General features: G+C 36.9%; 1 protein-coding gene and 1 long non-coding RNA gene across 2 annotated transcripts; one reads left to right on the top strand and one right to left on the bottom strand.

Moving 5' to 3' along the window:
• On the bottom strand, positions 1-27,557 carry LOC135078177 (putative ATP-dependent RNA helicase DHX57). The gene is made up of 18 exons (XM_063972764.1): positions 27,373-27,557; positions 27,133-27,292; positions 22,283-22,431; positions 21,182-22,163; positions 20,759-20,968; positions 19,311-19,590; positions 18,876-18,977; positions 18,594-18,772; positions 18,001-18,155; positions 16,511-16,693; positions 15,373-15,623; positions 12,971-13,218; positions 12,338-12,412; positions 4,730-4,936; positions 2,742-2,816; positions 1,761-2,007; positions 1,178-1,266; positions 1-894 (listed from the first exon to the last, which is right to left on the bottom strand). The coding sequence occupies exons 1-18, from the start codon at positions 27,438-27,440 to the stop codon at positions 751-753; spliced, it is 3,804 nt and encodes a 1,267-aa protein (XP_063828834.1). The 5' UTR covers positions 27,441-27,557; the 3' UTR covers positions 1-750.
• LOC135078178 (uncharacterized) lies at positions 22,448-25,537 on the top strand. The gene is made up of 2 exons (XR_010258579.1): positions 22,448-24,623; positions 25,333-25,537. It is a non-coding gene; the product is annotated as an uncharacterized LOC135078178 (long non-coding RNA).

The following is a 27,557-nucleotide window of genomic DNA, read 5'->3' as shown; positions in this document are numbered from 1 at the left end:
TATTTTCAAAAATATAATAAATTACAAATTGAATTCATAATTTACATTTCATATTTACAATAGCACATTTGATTAGAGAGACTATTCGTTTAATAAATATTTTACAATAATGTGAATAAACCACAAATATTTATACTAGATTATTGCTACTATAGTCTGGTCGCCGAGCACGTAGAATTTTGTCCAATGACCCCAAGCTACCCATTCTAAAATAAAAAAAAAACAAAATCAAAAATATTTATTTAGTTTAGACCACAAGTGGCACTTATGAACGTCAATAGAAAATAATAAAAAAAGAAAAGGTAGCCCTATGTATGGTATGGGGCACTTCACAACTTCTTGCTCGGCGACCAGACATTAGTTATTTTTAAATTTCGATATTTTTAATTATTAATTTAATTTACTTCCGAATATCCTATCGTGTAAAGAAGCTCTGATTACAGCATTATATCATAGTCATAAGAATCATTTTCCGATGCTAGTCAAGTTTAGTATCAGCCATTTTTATATTATCTGTAGTTTTACGTCATAGCTGTCAAGTTATGAATGACAGGTGTCAATTCTGGAAAGGACGTTTTGTGTATTTTTATCACCAGTTATTTTTTTCTGTAGATATTTATGAAGTTATGAAACCTAAACATACATTTTCAGAAAGTGCTTAGTACGGAAATTTTCTTTATTTGGACTTTTATAAAATGGCTGATTTTCATTCTTGACCTTGAATTACAATTGTAATTATTTCTACATTGTCTAGTCTTTGCTAATAATTTGAACTATCGTTTTAATTATTTTATTGCCCTTTTCGTAATGTAGTAAATTTAAACTGGGGTCGTTTATCTTCTCTTCTAGAAGATTGATCAGTTCTATCCTTATCGTTTTTAGCATTTCGGCCACCTGTAAACAAAAGTTATTTAAGTTAGCTTCACAATAACAACCGCAAAATAACTAACAATTTATAACACTATTTTGTCTCTTTTACAAAATAGTTTATGATAGAAAGAGACAAAGCATCTAAAACTCCACTATGCTTCAGCTTTAGTCGTTTTTATTAAAAAATAACTTTATTACTTAAACAAAGAGTTCCAATTACCAATTCAGGCATTTGTTTCACCAATAAGGATGTAACTCCAATAGTTTCCACGATAAAAGAAAAAGCGGTATATTTATATTTTCTTACCTCATGCTTCTCAACTTGAAACATAATCCAACCGTCTTCTAACGAAACGATGAATGTACCGTTGTGTAGTTCCACCGACAAACTGCAACCTACAAATAACAAATTAATAAGTTCAGTATTTATTACGCTCCGAAAGCTTACGACATACGAAAAATAACAACAGCATATTACATAGCATATAATGGCGCAAGTACACGCGGAAAATTGACCGAGACGAAGCGCGAGCCCGCACACCGAAGTATATAGACGACACACGGCGAGACTAACCGAAGTACGCATTTACACTAAAGTCTGGTCCGTGAGCACGTAGAATTTTGTCCAATGACCCCAAGCTATCCATCCTTATTGCTCGCGCGTAATTATATTGCTGTCGCGACTGTGCGACGGGCGCTCGCAGTGAGTGTGCGAGCGCGACAGCAACATAATTACGCGCGAGCGATAAGGATGGGTAGCTTGGGGTCATTGGACAAAATTCTACGTGCTCACGGACCAGGCTTTATACGCCTCGATAAATTTCCAGCATAGTGTACTTGCGCCACAACACTGAAAAGCAAACCATAGTGCAAAAAAAATCACAACCCACCTGAGAATAGCACCAAAGGCAACTGTGGAACCATAGAGCACTCCCTAATGAAGACCCTCGAAGTTTTGACCTTTTCCTGGTACACCAAGTATGGACTACCAAAGTATCCGACGCTAGAGTTGACGGACGACGGGTGTAGAGCGACGTATCCGTCCGTTTTGGTCTTGAATTTGAGTTCGTCTGGAGTTGGTTGGCGGGGTATGGCCCCACCGGCTTGCATGTGGAAGGATTTCTCTGGAGTTAACACCTGGAAATAGACATAATTATAGATAAGATATAATTTCACTGGGGTTAGCATATGGAAAAATTGATGTTATAGGGCAGGTGATGAAAGGCCATAATTCTAGTCCGAACCTTTTGGCTTTTACCAGGCCTGTTTGCATCGAATCTCCGCGAGTTTGCATCGAAAACAAAACACGCGCGACTACCCCCTCCTGAGATACCTAATCGACAGGACAATCACGAGCGAGTATTGTCGCACGCACGTGTATTATCACCCATTTGCATTGTAAATATAATAAACTGTATGCAAAAACGGTGGTGTAATTAATACAGAGCAGTATTTTAACTGCCTGAATAATAATACAAACACAAAATATAATTCATGCTTATTCATGTATTTCCTCCGCCATTTTCCGCAGTTTGGCACCTCACGTCACACACCATTTTACCGAAGTCAGCCCTATGGCTTCGGCGCAGTACCGATCACTAACGTTTGTCAATAAAATGGTGCCCGACTCTTGAGACAAGCTGAGATATTGTCGAAGGTTTCTTGTAAGTGCCTAAATTACAACGATGTTCAATAAGTGTACATCAGAAAGCGAAATCAAAACAACAAATTCGTACATACCCGCTAACATTATTCGTAGTCATAGACTTAATTTCTTACGATCATCGAACCTTGGCTGAAGGTTAAGGATATAGCTTGCAGCTTCAAAATTAAATAAATTATATTTACTGACATTTAAACATAGTATTTACCTTTACAACATTTGGGTATAATGCAGCACACAAGATGGCAGCTAATAGCTTGTCGTTATTGCCGTTGGTATTCAGCTGTAAACAAAAAAAAAGTTAAATTTAATTTATTGAAAATTATTAAATGCATGTTTTAGTAGATTTCTGACACTATAAAAAGATTCTCAATTCTACAAGGATGGAAAAATAAAATGTTCTTTAAGTTAAGAGTTCCTTAAGAATAGTCTCAATAAGGGCCACATCTAAGGGTCACCGCAGAAGGGCTTCACGCCACAACTACAAAACGCTGCTACCGGGATATTTACATGCAGTGGCGGCGCACTATGGAGCGAAATTGCGAAGCGATTTATGGACATAGCGATTTTTTTCACAATTTCTATTTGAAAAAAATACCTATCGATAGGTTACGTTATTCTGATGAATAAATGCTGCACAAGTTTTTCTCTAAAACCAATAGTTTGACTGGAAAAAAATATTTTCCATTTTCGTTGTATGGAATGAAACATAAAGTGGTCGATTTCGACTAAGCCTTGACAGATCTTGCTTTGAAACTACTTGAGCCTTGTTCTATGGCTTGTTGACTGTAATCCTACGCTATCAGCGCGCATCCAAAGTTGCCCGTTCACAAGTTATGAGGTTCTGAAAAATTAAAAAAAAGTAAGTAAAAGTGACTTTTTTTTGGAATATCTTTAAAGATTTAACAAAAATATAAAGATTTTATACGTTAATAATGTAAATTAACCTTAAATTACTGCTAAAAACACATTTTAATAAACTTAAAAGGAATTAAATCAGCGATTTTTTTTTCACAATTTCTGTTTAATAAAAATACCTATCGATAGGGTATGTTATTCTGATGAATAAATATTATGAACGTTTTTCTCTAAAACTAATAGTTTGGCTGGAAAAAAATATTTTCCATTTTCGTTGTATGGAATGAAACATAAAGTAGTCGATTTCGACTAAGCCTTGACAGATTTTGCTTTGAAACTACTTGAGCCTTGTTCTATGGCTCAAGTAGTTTCAAATTAAAATTTTCATTTTTCGGAACCTCATAACTTCTGAACGGGCAACTTTGGGCGCGCGCTGTTAGTGCAGGATTATAGTCAACAAGCCATAGAACAAGGCTCAAGTAGTTTCAAAGCAAGATCTGTCAAGGCTTAGTCGAAATCGACCACTTTATGTTTCATTCCATACAACGAAAATGGAAAATATTTTTTTCCAGTCAAACTATTGGTTTTAGAGAAAAACTTGTGCAGCATTTATTCATCAGAATAACGTAACCTATCGATAGGTATTTTTTTCAAATAGAAATTGTGAATAAAATCGCTATGTCCATAAATCGCAATTTCGCTCCATAGTGCGGCGTTTTGTGACTGTGGCGTGAAGTCCGTGTGTGGCGACCCTAAGTGATAGTGATCAAATTCATCATCATCATTTCATCCATAGGACGTCCACTGCTAAACATAGGCTTCCCCCAATGACTTCCACATCGCACGGTTGGCAGCGGCCCGAATCCAGCGCCCTCCTGCTACCTTTATCAGATCGTCGGTCCACCTTGTGGGTGGACGTCTCACGCTGCGGCCTCCACTCTAGAACCTTGCTGCCCCATGGCCGTCAGTTCTGCGTACTATGTGCCCTGCCCATTGCCACTTCAGCTTGCTAATCCTTCGGGCTATCTCAGTGACTTTAGTTCGCTTACGTATCTCCTCATTTTAAGAAAGAAAGAAAGAAAAGAAAGAAAAATCTTTATTTGACAACAACAATAGTAGAAAATAGATACATTCATTTTAGAACACAAACATCAAAAAGGAGAAAGAAAAAAGGAAAAAATAATAATAAAGTTGTCAAAAAGGCCACTCACTCAGTAACGTCTTGGCCCGTTGACCAAGACACTGATTTTCAGTTCAGTTTCATTTCTGATTTGATCTCGTAAAGAAACACGGAGCGTGATCAAATTAATAAAACTTAAATCTAAAAATTTCACTTACCACCTCCCCCGTCAGGCTTTCAACCGAGTCCTTCCGCATCTTTCTCCTCAAGTCCGGCATGTCAGGCACAAACCCAATAGACGCTAGCAGCCCTAACAGCTGATGTTTGATATCAGCCATCATCATCAGCGTCTTATGGGATAAGAAGTTCTCAGATGCAAAGACGAGAGCGGCGTGCGTGCTGCGCTTCATTGCTAGCTGCCATTTCTGGTGATGGTGAAATAATAATTAGGGTTAGTAGTCGACATTGGTGTCCCGCCGAAAATTATCGATCTACTGAAGGCCATCTACAAGAAATATTCTTGTAAAGTCACTCACGACGGCCTCATCTCCGAAGACATTGAGGTGCATGCGGGCGTCCGGCAAGGCTGCCTGCTTTCGCCGCTTCTCTTTCTGGTAGTCTTGGATGGAGTCATGTGTCGTGCATATCAAAACCAACGGCGTGGAATAGTGGGGTATAATCGGAGTCTTAGAAGACTTAGATTATGCCGATGACCTCTGTTTGCTGAGCCACACGCATCACGATATGCAATCCAAAATTGATAACCTACATCGAGAGGCGGGCATCACGGGGCTCAAAATTAACTGCCGGAAGACCCAAGAGATGCGATCTGGAGTGAGGAATTGCACACCATTACGGATTGGTGCAGAGGATGTGGAACGTGTCCACAATTTTACCTACCTCGGGAGCGTCGTGTCAGAGACTGGAGGTAGCGAAGAGGACATCACTTCGCGCATTGCCAAGGCTAGAGCCACCTTCGCACAACTTCGCCCCATATGGCAGTCACGGAAACTGACCCGAAGGGTCAAGATCAAAATTTTCGGGTCCAACGTTAAATCCGTGCTGCTCTATGGGTGTGAAACGTGGAAGGTCACCAAAGTCATCTCGCACCAGCTGCAGGTCTTCGTCAACCGCTGCCTTCGCCGAATTCTCGGCATATACTGGCCTGAGAAAATCTCCAACGTCGAGCTATTGGAACGCTGCCACGAAATTCCGATCGACCAGCAGATCAAGCGCCGCAAGTGGAACTGGATTGGCCACACTCTCCGAAGGGATCCCGATCACATCCCCAAGCAGGCTCTGGATTGGATCCCCCAAGGAAAACGCAAACGTGGTCGCCCCAAGCAAACTTGGCGGCGCACTGTGGCAGACGAGGCGAAGAAGATCGGCAAGACTTGGAGCGAGATCAAACACATAGCTCAAGACCGAACGCGATGGAGGACTGTTGTGGACGCCCTCTGCCCCATCTAGGGGACATAGGACCATAAGTCAAGTAAGTCAAGTGGACACTCTAGTCCAGGGATGGCAATTCTTTATGTATCAACGTGCCACTTTTCCAAAAAAAAAATTTAACGTAGTCATTGAGTGCCATCAAATAACACCTAATGCTGTCAGTGAAAGATATCGTACAAGTGTTGCCATCAAGGCACGCGTGCTATTGGTACGCCATCCCAGCCCTAGTCAAACGACATATTTTTAGCGACTCTCTTTTAAATTTTGAATGGCAAAAGGGACTATGTCGTCAATTCAGTCAATTTATTATGTAAAATTATGCCATTAAGGCAATTTAAAATCGGATTTTACAGCTAATCGAAAACTAATTTGATAAGATTAAATTAAAATGTAATAAATAAAAGTCAAGCTTGTCAAAATATCATGTGGAATATTAGTTAATATGTAAGGATGGGAGCTCGGGAGCATAAAGTAAACAACTTCTTCTTAGCTATCTCAGTTTATTAATGAATGATTAAATAGGGATAATCGATATTTATACATACTAATACTGTTACATGCTACACACACACTACATGCCCACCGGCAAAAAAATAAAAATAATGCATTAAGTATTATTTTTCATAACAATTGATAAAGGTTTATTAGAAATATTATTACATATCTTAATAATTTTTGATATAAGTTAAGAAAGATAAACATTTTCTTAAAACTATTGTCTATATGGTCTAGTCCTATTCTTATGTACTAACATTGGTTTCCCCTTATAATCTATTGTTAGATTTGGTTCACAATCTTCGATAACTCTAAATGGTCCTAAGTACAATGGATCAAGTTTGTTTACACTTTGTTCATTCTTTAGTAGTATCATATCACCAACTTTGTATGAAATAGGGTTAGTATAAAGATCATATCTGATTTTCCTTATTTCTTTACTTTTAATTAAATTTTGACGTGCATCATATTGCGATTTTTGTAGTCTGAATTTAAGTTGTTTAGGGTAATCGTAATGGTTGTATAATGGTTCAATGTCAGAAGTTAAATTACTTGGTAAATTACAAGGTTTTCCGAATACTAATTCGTAAGGTGTATACTTAGACTCTGTGTGCACGGTCGTGTTATAAGCGAAGCACCAATAGGGTAACCACACACTCCAATTATGTGGTTCATTTTCCGTTTGTATTCGTAAGTATGACATTAAGTTTTTGTGACTATTTTCTAAACTGCCAATCGATTGATGATGATATGCTGTTGATGTGGTTTGTTTAATTTTGAGGATTTCACACACTGCTTTCATAACTGTCGAAACAAACTCAGTGCCTCGATCAGAAACAATTTGTCGGGGAATACCATACCGTAATATAAAATTATTTACAAATGCTGTCACTACTGAGACAGTATCTTTATTTTTCAAGGGGTACGCTTCAACGTATTTACTTAAATCACATTGAAGTGTAAGAATATATGCATTATTATCACTATCCTTAACTAAGGGCCCAACTAAATCTAAATATATCCTATCAAAAGAAGAATGGCCTGTATCAGTAAGAACCATAGGCTCTTTTATATATCTAAAATGTTTATGTCTTAGACATTTCTCACAATGATTCACAAATTCGGCTACATCTTTTTCTAGACCTGGCCAAAAAAATCGTCTTTTTATATTGTTTATCATGCGCCGTATGCCAGCGTGGCCACTCGTCGGCAAAATATGATAGTCGTTTAATATTACGCGTTGAGTATCGCGATCATCTATTCTCATGACACTATTTAAAATATATAAACGTGGTCCGGACCAATTTTTTGTGTCATTTACAATACGAGTTAACTCTTTTACTTCATAATCATTACTTTCATTTTTTATAATATAAACATTATTTATTTTTAATTCATTACATGTATTTTCCAACTTCCTCACAAAGGCATCTCGTGCGCAATATGATCGGAAAGAAGGGTTTATATTTATAATTTGTTTCTTGGGGTCATAAGCAAATAAGTTACCTTTTTCTGGTGCGTTTCTCTCTATCAGTTTCCATTCACGTCCATTTGCATACCTCAATTCGACACAATCTTTTGGTTTTTTAAGTATTCCCACAACATTTGGCTGATCAGACCGAATGTTTGTAGTACTCAAATCCACCATAGGGTTGTCGCACGCGCCATGCGTATCATCGTCATTCATTCTTTTTCTTTGAGCTCTAGTTAAAACACACATTACATGTTCATTCATCTCTCTCAATTCGTCGCTTGATATTCGGATACGAGACAACGCATCTGCAGCTGCATTGTCCGCTCCCCTGACATATTCGATGACGTAGTCATATTCCTCAAGTAAAAGTCTAAATTTTGTCAAACGACTAGAAGGATTTGCCATATTAAATAAGTAGATTAATGGTTTGTGGTCAGTTTTAATAATAAATTTACGCCCATATAAGTATGGTCTAAAATATTTTACAGACCAAACAATGGCTAGTAGTTCTTTTTCTATTGTTGGGTATCTAATTTCAGCTTTATTTAAGTTCCGACTTGCGAAAGCTATTGGTTTATTGTCGCTATTACTTAATACGGAACCTATCGCGTAGCCTGAGGCATCCGTTTGTAAAATAAAGGTATTTTTGCTATCAAAATTTGGATACTGTAGTATTGGTGGAGATATTAATGATTGTTTTAGTGAAGAAAATGATTCCTGACAATCTGTTGTCCATGCAAATTCTACATTTTTACGACAAAGTTTGTTTAGTGGTAATGATTTATCGGCAAAATTCGGTATAAATTTTCGATAAAAATTTGTAAACGCCACGAACCTTTTGACTTCGTCAGCGTTTTTTGGTACCGGATAGTTTTGTACTACTTTAATTTTTTCCGGATCTGGTTTTATGCCTTCAGTTGAAATAACGTGACCTAAAAATTGCATCTCTTTTCTTAGAAAATCACACTTGTTAGGATTTAATTTCAAATTTGTTTGGCGGAGTCTAATTAGTATGTCAATTAAATTTTTGTTGTGAATTTCCAAGTTACGACCGAAACAAATTAAATTATCCAAATATATAAATAACTTGTCGTATGTTAGTCCCGACATGGCTATTGTCATGAGTCTAGAAAAAGCACTAGGACTAATTTTTAATCCCATAGGTAGGCGTGTCATTTGGTACTGTCCTGACGGGGTTGAAAAGGCAGTATATTTTCTACATTCAGGGCTTAAGTTTGCTTGATAATATGCCTGTGATAAATCTAATTGAGTGAAATACATTGCACCCGACAATGAGTCAAGAATATCGGTAATATTAGGCAGTGGAAATTTGTCATCTAATATTCTATCATTTAGTTTTCGAAAGTCTATCACTAATCTCCATTTTTTAGATTGATCGTCAGATTTTTTGGGTACTAAAAGAATGGGGCTTGACCATTCACTCTTTGCGGGCTCTATGATGTTATCTGAAAGCATTTTTTGAATATGTTTTTCGACCTCGGATCGCTGTGAAAAAGGTAAGCGATATTGTTTGACATAAACCGGGTCCGCATTTGGTTTTAACTGTATTGTTTGGTCGTATAAATGAGTTGTAGTTAATTTGTCGTTTGGTAGGTGAAATACGTCTGAAAACTTCGCACAAATATTACGAATGGAATCACTTTCTTCTTTATTTAAATGACTTAAATTGAGCTGCGAAAACATCTGACGTACTCTTTCTCCATCAACACTACTAGTCTCAAAGTTACATAAGTCGTATTCGATTAAGCTATGTATTTCCGGTCTAAAATAACTTAGGTTCACTTCCGATTCGCGGGTATTTAATATTTGTAAATAAATTTTTCCATTTTTCGGTCTACCTATACAACCGGCCATGAAAACTCCTTCACATAATTCTGCTGGTAAAACAACACAGTCGTCGTCATTACTACAATCTATTGTAAAAATTTTTTCGCATCTCGGTGGTATTGTTAAGAAACTCCCTTTTCCTAATGATCCGTGAATCATTGGTACTGTAATAATTTCATTATTCAAATTATTTAATTTAAGTGTATTATTTTCAAAGTCCAAAACAGCTTGGTATTTCCTTAAAAAATCTCGACCAATAATTCCAAACTGTACACAAGGTAGATAATCGATAACATAGAACTTGTGTTCAAATTCTTTTCCATTTAAGTTAAGTGTGACAGACACATGTCCGATTGATCGTACATTGCCCCCGATACCATTAATGTGTATGCATTCATTATGTATTGGAAGATTCCATTTCAATGCAGTTTCGTATTTCAGCGCTGACATCGATGCGCCCGAATCTACTAGAAAGCTATATTTGGCATCTCCGAATAACAATACCACCGAACTACTATAATCACATGATAATATGAAATTATTATCGAAAAAACTGTTGTAATGTATTAGTTTCTATTTCTGAACCCTGGTTTGATGTCGAAGTTTGAACGGTGTTATCGACTAAATTATTGTTGTCGTTATTCATATAATGAACACTATGACCGCGATAAAAAGACCTATTTTGTCTACCGCCGCGGAAAGGCCTATTTTGCCTATAGCCATAATTTCCGCGTGGCTGTTCTATACCTCGACTTCGTGATTGGTTGGCAAAACCATTTCGTTGGTTACCCCGTGAAAACGAAGTATTGCCATAACCTCTTGAGTAACCCCTAAAGTTACCCCTATAACTACCTCTGTTACCTCTGTGATTCCTATGATAGTTTGATCGTCCTCTTTGACCAAAATATACTGTGGCCTCTGAATTTTGACTACTGCACGAAGCTTCTTCATCTTTCGCCGCACGTATTGTGTCTTTTAAGGAAGAATAATTTCTGGCTGATAAAATGGTACTTAGTTGACGGTTACGCAAGCCGTCGGTAAAACTCTTTATCGCCAGTTTTTCATTTAAAGGTCGCAATATTTTGTGTGCCGCTTGATTACCGTCGGATTGTGATATTGTAAAATTGACAAACAACTCCTCTATTTTACTACCGTACTTATCAATTGACATTCCGTTTTGTCGCATCATTAATAACTCGTTATGAATGGAAGTGCTTGATTTCTTGGTAAGCAAGTGGTCTCGCATATCGTTTATTAAAGTTTCATAGTTATCGTACGACTCTGATAAGCGTAATTTAGCACTTTCATTCAGACGTGTTTTTAACACAAAATTAATTAACATTTTCTTACCTGCACTTTCGAGTGTGGGGCCATATAGCTCTATGGCGTCAATCAAGGATTTGGTGACAGCCTCCTCACCAGTCATAACCGGCAGTAATGATACCGCAGTTTTAAAATCAAAATTAGCCATGGTGCTCTGTGTCGCAGTATTTTCAGTATTTACGACAGTGCACTCAGCTTGGGCACAAAAATGTTCTATTTGTTCATAAATCTCTTTAAATAAATCGCAATATGATTGTACTTCTTCGAGAACTTTACCTTTTATGTTACTTAGCTTAATTTCATCTAAAATTACTAACATACATTCGTCAAAATCATTGCGTAATTGACTGGCCTCATTTAATTTTCGTTGTAAATTATCTTTAGTTCTTTTAGCATAACTTAATTTTATAAGGTTATCTTTAATGTTTTTGAGTTTGGCACATATATTCTTTATTTCTTCAGCCATTCGATTACGCAAAATAAATATATTTTAAAAAGATTATTACACATGATTATTGTTAAATACTAGTAAATATTATGTAAAGTTTATTTATTGTTCATTATTTTCACTTTGACGAGCAAAACCACAAAAAAAAAAAGTTATTTTAACACTTTATTCACCTGATAATACAATCAATGAAAAGTTGTTTCTTACCGATTCACTTAAACACTCACATTTTGTGCACACTGGGTCCTGACGGCGTTGGCAGTTGAAGCACACGCGAGGCTCCCGGGTCGGTCGTCGAAGGGACGGGAGGCGATAGGATCGCCTTAAGTTTTGCGCCAAAATCTCGTTACGGATCCAGCCGTGGTGGCACCTCTTGTATATCAAGTACAGTCCAAATAGTGCAGCAATCGCCAGCATGGTGCATATCAGCGTCAGCACGATACTTATATTGGAAATATGGTAATCTGTAGCATTTGACCCTGAGGAATTTTGGGTCAAAAACACCTCGTCTTTTTCTATATTAGACCGGCACATTTTCACTGAATTTACTTGATTTACTTCACTTTTTACTAATAATAATCGTTCTTATGTTTCGCCCGACCGAACTCCGGCAGCCCTCCAAAAATGGCAGGGTCGCCATGTAAGGATGGGAGCTCGGGAGCATAAAGTAAACAACTTCTTCTTAGCTATCTCAGTTTATTAATGAATGATTAAATAGGGATAATCGATATTTATACATACTAATACTGTTACATGCTACACACACACTACAAATAAATAACTTACCCTATATGCTCTTAACGTTGTCAGTTGATCGCTGTTGAAACATGCAAACTCTCTTCGCTTTGCGTCTGCCTCAGACTGCAAAAAAACAAAAGATTTTCAAAAACTTGTGTAATTGAAATTATTAGACAAGGTTATGTAATCTCAAAAAATCTGCATGTTGACTTTATATGAGGTTTCAAATTGATTAATGAATAGTATTTAAAATCCGACTTATAAAAATTATACAGGGTGTTAGGTAAATGGGTATATGAGCCGACTCTAGCCCATGTTAACATGGGCATATAAATGGTATGGTGAAGTCAGAAATTTGATAGCATCATTGTATTTTTTTTAATTTTCATACAAAATAAATTTTATAAAATACGATTTTTATGAAAATTAAAATAATTAAAATGAAAATATCAATTTTCTGACTTCACCATACCATTTATATGCCCATGTTAACATGGGTTAGTGTCGGCTCATATACCAATTTACCTAACACCCTGTATAGCACTAGCTATATTGCACTTTACCGCCTCCCAAGAAAGCTTCTATTTAACCAATCGTTAATTAATGCAATCCCAAAAACGAAAGTATTTGACTAATCAACAAGAAAAGACGCTTTTGCGGCTCGCATCTATAAAATATTACCTTCTTCCCAAAAGGCGCGACAAACGGGCTCTTATGGCTCAAACAAGCCGCCATAGTCAAAGCCGAGTCCACACAGCAGAATATAGCTCCGAACAGCATCAGCTTCCCTATCCGCACGTCCACTGGCAAAGCGGCCAAGTGCTTCCCGAGCGCAGTCAGGGCGAAACCCTTGTCTAGCGCGCCTACGTCTTGCAAGCGGGCGAGAGCGCCATCTATGTTCGGTTTTGTTGGCGGTTCTATTGTTTTACCTGGAAAAAATACAAGAACGTTATTTTAATATTTCGTATACTGTTAGTAGGTAGATATTCATAGCTAGTCAAACAATAGGTCCTTGTATGGTCATTGTATCTAGTGTCATCAGACTAGTTCAGTTTTGCACAAATTACTAATAGTCCCGTTAGTCTCTCGTACCAGGCCTGTTCATCTCCGCGAGTTTACATCGAAAACAAAACACGCACGATGGCCCCCTATAAGATTACTATTCGACAAGGCCTCGCATACGAGCGAACTCACGCACGCGTATTCTTGTGTATGACGGAAAAAAATAAAGAAAATGGTGTACTAAATACTGTGCAGTATTTAACTGCCTAAATAATAATAAAAACACAATGTACTTTTTTAAGTTGCCTGAAGACACTGAGAGGTAAATAAGTAGTTAATTATTCATGATAATTCATGCTAAATCATGTATTTCCTCCGCCATTTTCTGCAGTTTGGCACCTCACGTCACATCATTTTACCGAAGTCAGCCCTATAGCTTCGGCGCAGTGCCGATCACTGACGTTTGTCAACAAAATGGTGCTTGACTCTTGAGACAAGCTAAATTACACCACATTGAGCTAACATTTTTTTAAATACCTTCCTTCGCGAAGTAAAACTTCTGTACGTAGTACTTATTATTATTATTCTGTGCTCGTACTAAGCTAAATATGCTTGTGTGACCAATAGGCTCACCACAATAGTCGAGCGTAAGCGTCCGCGGTCCTCGGATGACGAGTCACCCAGTCCGATCCCTTCACCGTTCGGCCATCGTGGCTTCTATTATAAGCAAACTTACCTAACACTTCATGCACGCTCATATCTTGAAACAGCGATAGAATCTTAATCTTCAGCACTAGTTGTTCCAGCGGTATTCTATGTATTTCAGGCACGGGTTGTTCTAGTATATGATAGTTGTATCGGTGCGACGTGTACAGATGCACATAGACGCCTAAAAATGCCCTATTTTACATGCAAACTTACCTAAAACTTCATGGACGCTCATATCTTGAAACAATGACAGAATCTTGATCTTCAACACCAGTTGTTCCAGCGGTATTCTATGTATCTCAGGCACCGGTTGTTCTAGTATGTGATAGTTGTATCGGTGCGACGTGTACAGATGCACACAAACGCCTGGCATTTTCCTATTTTTCTCAGTTCTAATAAGCAAACTTACCTAAGACCTCATGCACGCTCATATCTTGAAATAGCGACAGTATTTTAATCTTCAACACCAGTTGTTCCAACGGTATTCTATGTATCTCAGGCACCGGTTGTTCTAATATGTGATAGTTGTATCGGTGCGACGTGTACAGATGCACACAAACGCCTGGCATTTTCCTATCTTTCTCAGTTCTATTAAACGCAAACTTACCTAAAACTTCATGTACGCTCATATCTTGGAACAACGACAGAATCTTGATCTTCAAAACTAGTTGTTCTAGCGGTATTCTATGTATCTCAGGCACGGGTTGTTCTAATATGTGATAGTTGTATCGGTGCGACGTGTACAGATGCACACAAACGCCTGGCATTTTCCTATCTTTCTCAGTTCTATTAAACGCAAACTTACCTAAGACTTCATGGACGCTCATATCTTGAAATAGCGACAGTATTTTAATCTTCAGCACCAGTTGTTCCAGCGGTATTCTGTGTATCGCAGGCACGGGTTGTTCTAGTATATGATAGTTGTATCGGTGCGACGTGTACAGATGCACCCAAACTCCTAAAAATGCCCTATTTTATATGCAAACTTACCTAAAACTTCATGCACGCTCATATCTTGGAACAGCGACAGAATCTTGATCTTTAGCACCAACTGCTCTAGAGGTATCCTGTGTATTTCTGGCACCGGTTGTTCTAGTATGTGATAGTTGTATCGGTGTGACGTGTACAGATGTACACAAATGCCTTGCATTTTCCTATGTTTCTCAGTTCTATTAAACGCAAACTTACCTAAGACTTCATGGACGCTCATATCTTGAAACAGCGACAGAATCTTGATCTTTAGCACCAACTGCTCTAGAGGTATCCTGTGTATTTCTAGCACCGGTTGTTCTAATATATGATAGTTGTATCGGTGCGACGTATACAGATGCACATAGACGCCTAAAAATGCCCTATTTTATATGCAAACTTACCTAAAACTTCATGCACGCTCATATCTTGAAATAGCGACAGTATTTTAATCTTCAACACCAGTTGTTCCAACGGTATTCTATGTATCTCAGGCACCGGTTGTTCTAATATATGATAGTTGTATCGGTGCGACGTGTACAGATGCACACAAACGCCGGGCATGACTCGGCCCGCGCGGCCGCGGCGTTGCTTCGCGTTGGCCCGAGAGACCCACACTAGGTCTAGGGATTCCATGTTGCGGTTTGAATCGAATCTGGAATGAAAGTATTTCTAAAGCCCGGTCTGTGAGCACGTAGAATTTTGTCCAATGACCCCTAGCTACCCATCCTTATCGCTCGCGCGTAATTATGTTGCTATCGCGCTCGCACACTCACTGCGGGTGCCAGTCGCACAGTCGCGACAGCAATATAATTACGCGCGAGCGATAAGGATGGGTAGCTAGGGGTCATTGGACAAAATTCTACGTGCTCACGGACCAGACTATAGATGTTATTACTGCAATGTTCAGAGGGCTGAGTGTGAGTTTTCATCAAACGCACTCACTAGTGAGCGCGTCAAAATATGACATTGAATGTATGACGGATTGTACAGCGCCCCTAGCGGGAAACGTTCAAAAACTAAAATTTTCATACATTTTTTAAACGCGCTCACTAGTGAGCGTAATGAATGATGAAACTCACACTCAGCCCACAGACAAACTGTTTTTGACAAGTCTGACTAAACTGGGTTATTTTCAATACAAAATGTTCATCAATGATACGAGTAATGATAATGATTACGAGTACAAATAAACATGATATGATGCATCATATCAGTTTATTTACTGTTTGTTCTAGTAGCGCCCTCTGCACCGAGTTTTGCATAATTTTGTCGACCAGGCCAGACTGGCATCGAAAAATATTCTTATTTATAGTACCCAGTACTCTGCTAATAATCGATCTTTTGTATTTCATAATAAAGTCACCTTTTCTCCTTCATCCGCCTGCAGTAAATAACGAATATAAATATACAATCTTCTATCGTGACGGAGGTTTTCGCTATGTTGGTAGAGAGCACAATCTTCTTAGCACCGAGCGAAGGCTTTATGACAATAAAAAATCAGCCCTAATTATCTCAGAATAAGTATCAAAATTAAATCACCTTTTCTCCTTCATCCGCCCGCAGTCTATAACGAACACACAGTCGTCTATCGTCACAGACGTTTCTGCTATGTTTGTAGACAGCACAATTTTCCTAGCGCCAGGCTTTGGCTTCTTGAACACTAAGGCTTGTTCTTCGCTGGATAAAGTTGAGTGTAGTGGAACTAAGACGAATTTGCCGGTCCTAAAAAAATTAAAGATAATAAACGTCGAGAGGAAAAAATCTGTATATTTATTATCTTATAAGAAATCGGTACTTGAAATAATCCGCGTATAAAATAATAAAAACATACAAAATAAAGTTAATAAACATGCGCATGAGTTCTTCTCTATTTACTAGAGATGAAACGGATATCCGGTAACTATCCGGTAGGCCGGATATCCGGCCTAAATTTACTATCCGGCCGGATACCGGATAGTAACTCACTATCCGGCCGGATACCGGATATTAAAAAACTACGACAATTTCCTATTAATAAAATGAAATACATTAATCTTTGAGGTAAACATCAATAAAATGGCATAAAATAATGACGGCTTTTATTTATAGTCCAAAAAGTTACAAAAAAGCCATATTAATTAAGACCTTTAAAAAAACTAATTTCTTTTTCTGGGCTATTCACTCTAATGACGAATACATAAATAGTAAATATCTGTTAATGTCGAAATATTGCCAAATAAAATAGGCGATCTTTTTTCACTGATGATGGTCTGATGTCATGATGCAGTTCAGTCAGATTATGCAGCAAGTAAACACACACTCACGATGGCAACCGAAATCGCCCGAATTGGTCTGCCCCCTAGACAAGTGGCAAAATCTGACATTCTATTCGAACTGATTCGATTTTCGAAGTGTGACTACTCTAGTCTACTAATAGACCCACTGATTGTGTTCGAAGCACCTGTGCGGCGCTAAACTCGTCACGACATGCAACGACACAATGGGGCAACTATCCGGCCGCCGGATATCCGGCTATCCGGCCTAGCAGCTGGATATCCGGTATCCGGTATCCGGCCAAACAACTATCCGTTTCATCTCTACTATTTACTTTAAGCTATATTTGTCTCTTTCTTTCACTTCAGAATTCTCTTACAACAAATAGAAACGCAATAACGGTAGTTTTTTTTTACACTAATATTATAAAGAGGAAAACTTTTTTTGTTGATTGGTTGTAATGAATATGATCAAAAACTACTGGACCGTTTTTAAAAATTCTTTCACCATTCGAAAGCTAAATTATCCACGAGTAACATAGGCTAAATTTTATTTTGGAAAAAAATAAGGTTCCGTAAAATATGTAGATAATGTAGTCCACGCGCGCGAAGCCGCGGGCGGAAAGCTAGTCTTGAATAAAGGAAATGAGAACAACTTAAACTATACTATTACAGATTGCGCAGAGGAGAGACGGTTCACAGAGGAAAAGTGTTGGATAAAAAAATTACCTCGTGAATAGTCTCTCGTCTGTTCTATAAATAAACTATTATACTCACTTGGGACTAAAGGTATGGCTCTCAGCAAGCTGATCGTGCAAGGACATGATTTCGGCAATACCAGGCAAGAACACTAAAATAGCGCCCTCTTTCGGCCAATTGTGGTCTCCATTCACTATGTACGTAAGCACGTGTTCAATGAGATCTTGATTTATCTGAAAATGTGAGATACATAATAAATATACAAGAGATTTTCTCAAAATTACTCTTAAACCATCTTGTATAGCAGTTTGAACTGTAACGATTGATGTTGCACAATGTAATTAAGACAATCAATATACAGGATGTCCCAAAATGGTTGAATCAAACTTCTGTGAGAAGTGGGTAGTTTTACCTCTGACTTACCCCGTAGTAGTTCAGAGGTCAAGCTACCTCCCATAGCAGCTTGATTCACCCATTCTGGGACACTTTGTATTATCAGCATTTCTCAGCCCTTGTCATTTCAATGAGGGTTTACGCGATTGAAAAATCCGCCAGATGGCAATACATAGACGCGAGGTCCAAATGCTGCATGATTGGTGGATTTTGACATATCTGTCAATGTCATGTCAAAAATAACTCATTAGATTGATTAAAATTTTGTCAAACCTTACCTTTTCACTGTCCATAAGGTACATATTCTTGCAAGTGGTTTTACTGCATTTGGGATATCGAGCCAGCATCTGAGATATTGTAAGGTTGTCGTCTCGTATAGACTGTTTGGGCGCTTCGTTAGAATCAGCCCGAACGTCAGCTGTTTCTAACTCCGTTTCGAGATCGGCCTTTTTGTCTCCTATAAACATTATTTTGACATGTGTTAATGTGGGTGTATCATAAATTAATTAAGTACGTAAGTCAAACTCAGTTTGGAAATCTAAAATGAAATAAAGTTATACCTTTTTTAACTTTTCTAGCGTAAGGACCGTTTTCTTCTAACACGTAATTCGTTAATTCCATTATATCTTCTAAAAATAATTGTTCTACAGGGAAAGTGCGACCTGAAACAAATAACAAATTAGTACACATTTCGAAAATGAATTTTGATGAAAGTTTGGTTTTATATTAGATTAAACTTTAATCACATAGCGTAGAGCTGAGAGCTGATGGGACAGAAAAGGCAACCATGGGCCGGAAGACGTAGTGTATGCAGGCCTCCCACTAGGTGGACCGACGATCTAGTGAGGCCGCGAGAAGCACTAGAATGCGGGCAGCGCAGGATCGGTCATTGAGGAAATCTTTGGGAGTGGCCTTTGTCCAGCAGTGGACGTCATTTGGCTGAATTTAACCAACGAACTTAGTAACTAGCACAACTAGTAAGAAAAAAGACATACCTGGAATCTCTAACACTGGAACCTTTTCGAAGTACTGCGAAAAGAGGTCAGCGTTCAAGGTCGCACTCATGAGTATCACTGTGAGATCTTTCCTGACTTTGACGAGGTCCCTCAGGATGAGTAGCAAGAAGTCACTCTCTTCCGACCTCTCGTGCACTTCGTCCACGAGTATATGAGTGACGGACTTTAGCTGAGGGTCGTATTCTAACCTCCGTAAGAGTATACCGGTTGTGCAGAATGTTAAGCGCGTTTTGGATGACACTTTGCTTTCTAATCGTATCTGAAATGGATGGATATAATTATTACTCAAAAATTGATGGGGCTAAAGCTTTTAACTCATTAATGACCGGACTGAGCAATTTAAAGAATGAACCAGATATATTTTCCACTTGAAAAATCACTAAAGGTGAGCTATGTAGGCAAGGCCTGCTTAATGTTAGCCTAAAATATTGCATTAATGGGGATGTTGCCTGGGTCAAAAAGCAAGAGTTTTAATTAGTCCGTCAGTTAACTTATCAAAAAATACTCTACACGTATTTTTCACTTTTTCAAACTAATGAAAATTTAAAGAGATAAAGCGCCCCAAAGTTCATAAGAAGAGGCCCGTGACGTCAACGCTTGCTTAAAAATGCCGCACGTTGTGACGTCGTGCGCAACTTCAACGCACCATAACTATGTAATTATTTGTTAGATTGACAAATAAAAATATATGTGTCCAATATTTTTTGATATTAAACATTACGGACTAAAAAAATTTTTTTAGGCAACTAGCCTATTCTAAATGTAATATTACTGTTCCACACGTTACATTAGGATCTTCAAAATAATATTGGATAGTAATTGTGTAAATCTAGAGGCCATTCATTTTATGAAAAACAAGCAATGAGTAGAAAACTGAGAAAACTGCTATTTGGCTGTACAGTCACGGAATGAAAAGGTTCGTCAGTTTTCAAATTGATTCCTTCAACGAATCGCGAGCACATAATACCTTTTGAAACTATGTTACAGAATAATCTCGAGTTAGAGAAAATAATCTTTAACTGTTGTCAGTAAAGTTCAAAATTATTCAGATCAAAGTTGTTTGACGATTTAACTTGTCAAGAAGATTATTATGATTGATAAACTAAAACCTTCTTGTTGGTTCAACCTGCCATTATCTATTAAATAAAAAAAACTACATTTTGTAACATTGCCCTGATGGGATAGAAAAATAAACAAGCAAAACCTTATTCGTTAGCAAACGTCATATTTATTTAAATGTTAGCAGCACTGTTTCTTGCACGGTTATGTTGGCAGGTTTGACTCTACCTAGTGCAAGCGAAAACCGACACTAAGGTGACGAACCTTTTCATTCCGCGACTGTACATTTAGATACAGTTAGATGTGTATTTAGATACAGTTAAATATCTGAGGCTTTATTCTGAAATTTTAATTACAGAATCCCTCACCTGATAACCAACAACTTGCCCAGTCTTCTCCACCCGTTCGTCAGCCACTCTCTCCGCCACACCAATAGCCGATATCCTCCTAGGCTGAGTGCACACTATCTCTACGTGCTGCGGTCCGTCCTTGTGGAACCGTTCCAACCAGTCGTCTAATATGTACTGTGGCACTTGTGTGCTTTTACCACACCCTGTTTCTCCGCTTATAACTACCACCTGGGGAGGGAAGGCTGGATTAAAAATAAAATGGGACTGTAACACAGTTGAAAACTTGTCATGGCATCATGATTTGTCTTTGAAAGTTTTTAATTTATTGGTATTTAGATGTCTACTTTTTTATGCAATAATGAGATGAATAGCAAATGTTTGTTTACTTTACATGTAAGACAAAGCTATTTACTATTATTGAGTTTTTAAACTATATCTTACCTGTGACTTTTTCATAGCATTCAATATATCTGTCCTTTTTTTCCACGCAGGCAACTTTCTTCTACCAGACATCATTTTGTGGTACCTATTGTTGTCAGTTTTCTCCGCCCACATTTTGGCAATGTGTTTGTTTTCTTTCAAAACTTCTTCAAAGTTCACATTGCTCCTATTATCTCTATTTTGACTTTTCTTGTAGTGAGATGGTAACTTTTCTTTACTTAAACTAGAATTTTCTATTAACTGAGGAAACAATGTATCACTCAATTCGGGGAAAGTTCTTGTATCAAACTTAATAAAGTTCAAAATATCTTCTTCATTGTTTAATAATTCGACTAAAGAGTATATGCTAGGTATTCCGTCTTGCGCGAGCGCTTTTGCTTCATCCAACAACCTGGCTGTTACTTTCAAACATGTTAATTCTGGTACAACATTATTCTTATTTTCCATTTTGAAAAACAGCAATGGAGGCTGATATGGATACCATGTTTCTTCCGGAAACCGTATTTCTAATTCGTAAGTTATTTTCACATCCTCTTTGACATCTTCAATAATTTCTTTTTCGGTGTCTTCTTTTCGTTCGTGTAAAAATTTACATTTAGCACCAAATCTACAAGGTCCTTTGAGGTAAAGCTTACACACGTCTTTAGGTTTTGCTTTGAGGTTGTTGTTATAATTTATATTTTTCTTTGTTTTTGGTAATTCAAGCTCTTTATTTTGGTACATTTTTGTTAAATAGTCTAACTCTAATTTAACAATCCATACATTATTGTCTTTGATTCTGAAACATGTGTCGTAAATTGATTCTAAAACAGCTTTTTCGTCTGATCTCATTTCTAGTAATTCTGCTTGGGACGGTATGTTATCTGGTTTTTCTTGTGCTACAATTTTAAAATACTTCATAAATAATATTTCTAGAGCTTTTTCTACGTTTTCTCCTGCTAATTCCAACGCTTCAGCACAATGCGGTTTGTGGAAATTGTATCTAGAAAGAAAATGCAAATATGTATACTTAATAATTTTCACATTTTAGAAGTAGAAGAAAGATAATTTAGATAACTTTTCAATATTTGGTTTGATGTTAAACTTGTAAGTAAAACATACTTCTCTAATTTGGCCAGAGCAAAAGCTCTTAGCCTGGCTTCCGATGACTCAATGTCAGGTTTGATGGTTAGAGAGTAATCGCAGCCTCCTTGCACGATAAGGTTGCCTCTTTCCATCCAGTATCTCTTGCCTAAGTTAGTGCCTTTGTCCTGAAAAGGGTAATTTAAGAGCCATTTTACATTTTCGTGCGAATTTCTAAGATTTTGGAAGCATGAATTACTATCTTAAGCAACACCCAGAGATTATTTAATAACTGCGAAAGATAGGTCAATCCTTGTTGTTGACCATTAATGAAACGGATTTACTAAAACTCTTTTGCTTAATTCACAGTGCCCCATCTCCCACAACCATTTTACGAAAAAATTGCCGCAGACTCATTTTCAAAGTCCTGTATCTATTATTTATGCTCATATAATAAGCTTAAAAATATATAGTAATCATCGGACATATATTCTTGTAGTCCATTAATGAAATAGATTCTTGAATTTCATTACCATTATTGAGTAAAATCTAAAAATAATTTGGCAAATTTGAAGATTAACGTCACATTTTGATCGTGGTTTTTGGTTTAAAAACACAGCAATAACTGCAATAAAAGTATCCCAAAATAAAGAATATTCATTGTAGAATTAATTTCAACAGTTATTGTTTAAATATTAGTAACCACTTTGTCAAAATATTGATGTGAATATCAGTATAAATTACAATGCGCAAGCCGACATCGATTAGTATGGCGCGAGCGCCCGTCAAGGCAGGACCTGTGTCATTTTTCCCGCCGTGACGTTTACGTGCGTTCGTGTCGCAAAGCGGTGATTTGTACGGCGACCAAATACATTTGATACTATGCCGAGAGGCTGTTTCGAGTCGGCCGGCCGAGCAGAAATTGAAATGATGAATTTTAATTTCTTTGACGGATTGGGTGTAACTATGTATAATATGGTAGGTACCATGGTATTTAATTTAATAAATAAATTATAAAAAAGTATATCCATTATGATAGCACCCTTAACACAAGCATATTGGTTGCCTACTTTTGGACTAGATGGCGCTGTGAAATTGTCCAAAGATTTGTTTATTTATTTATCCGCTTTGAGTTTTGTTTCGTGAAGAAGAAAAAGAAGCGTTTTGTTGTTAAATCTATAACTAATAAAAGAGGAAAGATTTAATTGTTTGTGTGTTTGTTTGGAGGCAATAGGCTCCGAAAAAAATTTCTTTCACGATTTAGAATCCTAATTTTTTTCTATGTAGGCTATAAAATATTTTCAAAAACTTTAGTCCAAAATCTTTGATAAAATTCGACGTTTAATAAATAAATTAGATAACATATTAATACTTTTTTTTTCAGTACGATTTTAGTACTTGTTTTTCAGAAATTCTACGATTTAACTAAACTTCTAGTGTTTATATTTTATGCATAATTTATTAACTTCTAAAATATACATATATCCTATTGATAGATGACGTGCTTCGTATTTTATTAAAATTATTACCTGACTAGGTTAAAAAGGTGTGGAATGTTATTTGATGATAACTTGGTTCCATAGAAATATAGAGAGATGCTAAGTAATGCGCTCAGTTCGAAACTCAGTGTCGTATTAGAAATTCACACACACAAAGAAATCAAATAATGTGCTCATTATCCATTGCGGTATCAGTATTCAACGTTCGAATAATCTTTAGTACTATGCAAGCAATATAAACTGTTTACACAATGACGTCGCTACTGTCATCATTGCTTTCACAAGCAATATGTTTCAATTTGTCCCTTGTCACATTTCCCTTTAGTTTCTGTGATCTGTGCTTGTTTCTAAGTTGATATCAATGAAATATTCCTTAGTACTTTTGATTTAAATTATTTATTTTATTTTGACACGTGTTTGAAAAATCAAGGTCAGATTACAATAAAATAACAAGTGAAAACGTAACATTGCATTGCAACTCGCAATTTCGCAATATTGATGAGGAGATTCCATTGGAAAGTCTGTATTCATTCCTAGGATTCCCCTAACACCATCAAATTCAAGAGAATTCAAGAGAGTGCAGTTTCCCATCTCATGCTTAGGGACCACGGTTTAAAATAGTGTGGTTGCATAGAGCCTGCAACGGGCAACCGCGTGCGCAGCTACTCATATTAATTTTCGATACAAAAGCAAGTGTTGGCGCCCTCACGAGTTTTAGCGGAGTTCCATATGGTAGCGGGAGTAGACTTAATGGAAATCTATGCTTCTCCGACGACCAGTTGTATGTGGAATACTCCAGAGTATGCGCACACAATAGCCTGGTGATTTTAGCACCTGAAGGAAAAACAAAAAAACATTGTTTACAAAGAAATCTGCGGCAGGTGTAGTGTTTTAATTTTGTTTTAGAAAGATCTCATAATTTTGTAAGTATTCAAATATTTAAATATAATGATGTGTAGATTTTATATCAAAAAATATAATCATTTAACAAAATTAATTTTCTTAGAATATTTTAATTCTATTAGAACCATTTTCCACTTCATCGCAGAAGAAGTCGCGGGCAAAAAGCTAGTATGAAATATGTAGTATTGCCCGCGGCTTCACCCGCTTGAAATTTAGTTTGTCACAGATCGTCATAAATTATAGCCTATACATTGTTATTCTGGTCGACGCCAGGGATGGATGAGCGTCGCTGTCGCTGGCGACAGAGTCTTCTGGTTCAGGGTTCATGGCGTAGGTCTCAGGCAAAATGAAATCCACTCGTAGAAATTAATAAACTCAGTGTATTCACGAAAATAATTACACACAGCACTAGAGTCGTATCGGAACTGAGTGAACCAAAGGTCTTGCGATAGGAACGTCCGACCCAAGTGATAGTTGAACACAGACTGCCTAGTACTGCTGTACTGTACTGTAAAGTTTCATCAAAATCTGTTCAGTAGTTTTTGCGTGAAAGTGTAACAAACATCCAGACATCCACACAAACTTTCGTATTTATAATATTAGTAAGACTAGTAAAAAGTAAGATAGTAAGATGAATTATTTTAGTTATTTGTTTACTTATATAATATTTATTTATTTATTTCTTAGCTCTGTCTGATAATGGATCTGGAGGAGATGCAATGGCCACCTCCGTAACAAAACAATAGAACCCTATGGAGTTTGGGCTTGTGTGATTCGCCTTGACGAATATTTCGTATCCAGGGTCCGATGATGGAGCTGTAAGGGGGCAGATTTTTTTTTTCACTATGTGACTGTCTTTATTTTGTACTTAATATATTTTACATATTATACCTATTCGTGTTTCATTATTCGTATCCAGGGTCCGATGATGGAGCTGTAAGGGGGCAGATTTATTTTTCACTATGTGACTGTCTTTATTTTGTACTTAATATATATTTTACATATTATACCTATTCGTGTTTCATTATGAATCGAAATATAAAAGACTTAATAAACTCTATTAAAAATTTAAATTAATTAATCAAGTTTGAATACCTCATTCTACCTTAAAATTAATAACTTAAATCAAGTCTTAATACGGTCACGGCTCAAGATTTTTTTGTCCATTTCAGCGTTCTTTTTACTCTTTTGACGTTGCGTTGACAGCTTTTACCTAAATTCGCGCGGAATATTTTTGTGAAATGGCTCTTAAATATAAAAACCAATGAACTTTTATAGATCATTTTAACTGTCAATGATAGTGAAAATAACAGTGTCTTTAGTGCATATTTCTTTAATTCCTTATTTTGTGTAGTGGTGTACTATATTATATCTACAGGGTGTTAGGTATATGGGTATATGAGCCGACACTAGCCCATGTTAACATGGTCATATAAATGGTATGGTGAAGTCAGAAATTTGATATCATCATTTTAATTTTTTTAATTTTCATACAAAATAAATTTTATAAAATCCGATTTGTATGAAAATTAAAATAATTAAAATGAAGAATTGAAGATATCAATTTTCTGACTTCACCATACCATTTATATGACCATGTTAACATGCGCTAGTGTCGGCTCATATACCCATTTACCTAACACCCTGTATATTATTGACCTTTTGAAAACCATTATGATTATTAAAATTTATTATAACTGACAGATACATAATATCAATATCACAATCCCTAGACTTAGAGGATGACATCATATTGCACAACATCAATTAAAGAAAGAAAGAAAGAAAGAAAGAAACATTTATTGCCATGGACATCACAAAAGACAAAAGAGGTAAAATGAAAAAAAAAAAAAAAGCAAATAAGACAGAGGTGACATAAAACATACAATGAATGAATGAATAAACTAAGCAGTGCCACCCTGTCGCACAGCGATGCCCATCGCAATGGGACCCCACTCAGCATATGCCGTGGCCCCCGGTGAGGGAAGCCACGACGCTGGTTTTCAGTGTGCCCCATGCCGAGTGAGAGTCACGGACACTAACCTATACTGCATAAAATATACATACATAAATAATAATAATAGTGCGCGAATAAATTTTAAATGTATATACAGACGTAGTAGAAAATAATAATATACGATATAGACGAAGTAGAAAAGATGTGATAAGATATTTATAAATAAAAAGATAATATTTAAAAAACAAAACTGTGTGTGTGTACATAATAATAATAATAATAAATTGTAATGTATTAAAGTGCGTTTGTGTATACTGTGATTGTGTGTGTCTCGACGTCCGCAAAACAGTCTCGATCGATCGAATCATTCTGCGTGGTTGTGGCTATTCATAGCATCAGTTAAATCAGTTTGGCCCATAATCTTGAGCGCTTTAGTCGCATACCTAAACGCAATTAACTAAACTTCTGTTTAAAAAAGTTAGAATAGTCTAAAAAAATTAGTAAAAGAAGGTCATAAAATTAATAAATACCTTGTAAAGGCTTGCACTGCCCAATTTGAAATCAGGACCATGTATAAACCTCAATGTATCTAGCACCAACTTTTGGGAGTCCGGGTTGAGGCGAACAGTTTGCATTTCCACCTTCAAATTGGGGTGAGGATCTTCCTTCGGCTCATCTTTAGGTCTCCTACTGTAAATTGAACAAACTTTTAAAGCATTCTGATGGGAAATATGGTGTAAACTACGATTGTAAAAGTTAAAAAGTCTAACCTTATCCGAGCGTCCGCAGGCTCTCTAAGGAAGTAGTCTTCAGCCAGTTGACGACTTTGGTAGTCCATGATGCTTGGTTATTGGTGTTGAGGAGGAAAATTTAAAGAAATACGGGAAATAGGACGTGTGCACAAAGTGCATGCAAGTTGTGCTAAACGTCAGATGTCAATGTCATATACAATGTC

Source organism: Ostrinia nubilalis, chromosome 14 (genome assembly GCF_963855985.1).
Source record: "Ostrinia nubilalis chromosome 14, ilOstNubi1.1, whole genome shotgun sequence".
Lineage (NCBI taxonomy): Eukaryota > Metazoa > Arthropoda > Insecta > Lepidoptera > Crambidae > Ostrinia > Ostrinia nubilalis.
This window is presented reverse-complemented; position numbering and strand designations above follow the sequence as displayed.

Excerpts from the sequence above, each read along its gene's own strand:
- LOC135078177 (XM_063972764.1), bottom strand. The coding sequence starts at position 27,440 with ATGGACTACCAAAGTCGTCAACTGGCTGAAGACTACTTCCTTAGAGAG. Across the intron at positions 20,969-21,181 it reads ATGCTATGAAAAAGTCACAG|GTGGTAGTTATAAGCGGAGA; the intron begins GTAAGATATAGT and ends TTCCCTCCCCAG. Across the intron at positions 12,413-12,970 it reads TCGCGCCTTTTGGGAAGAAG|TCTGAGGCAGACGCAAAGCG; the intron begins GTAATATTTTAT and ends GTTTTTTTGCAG.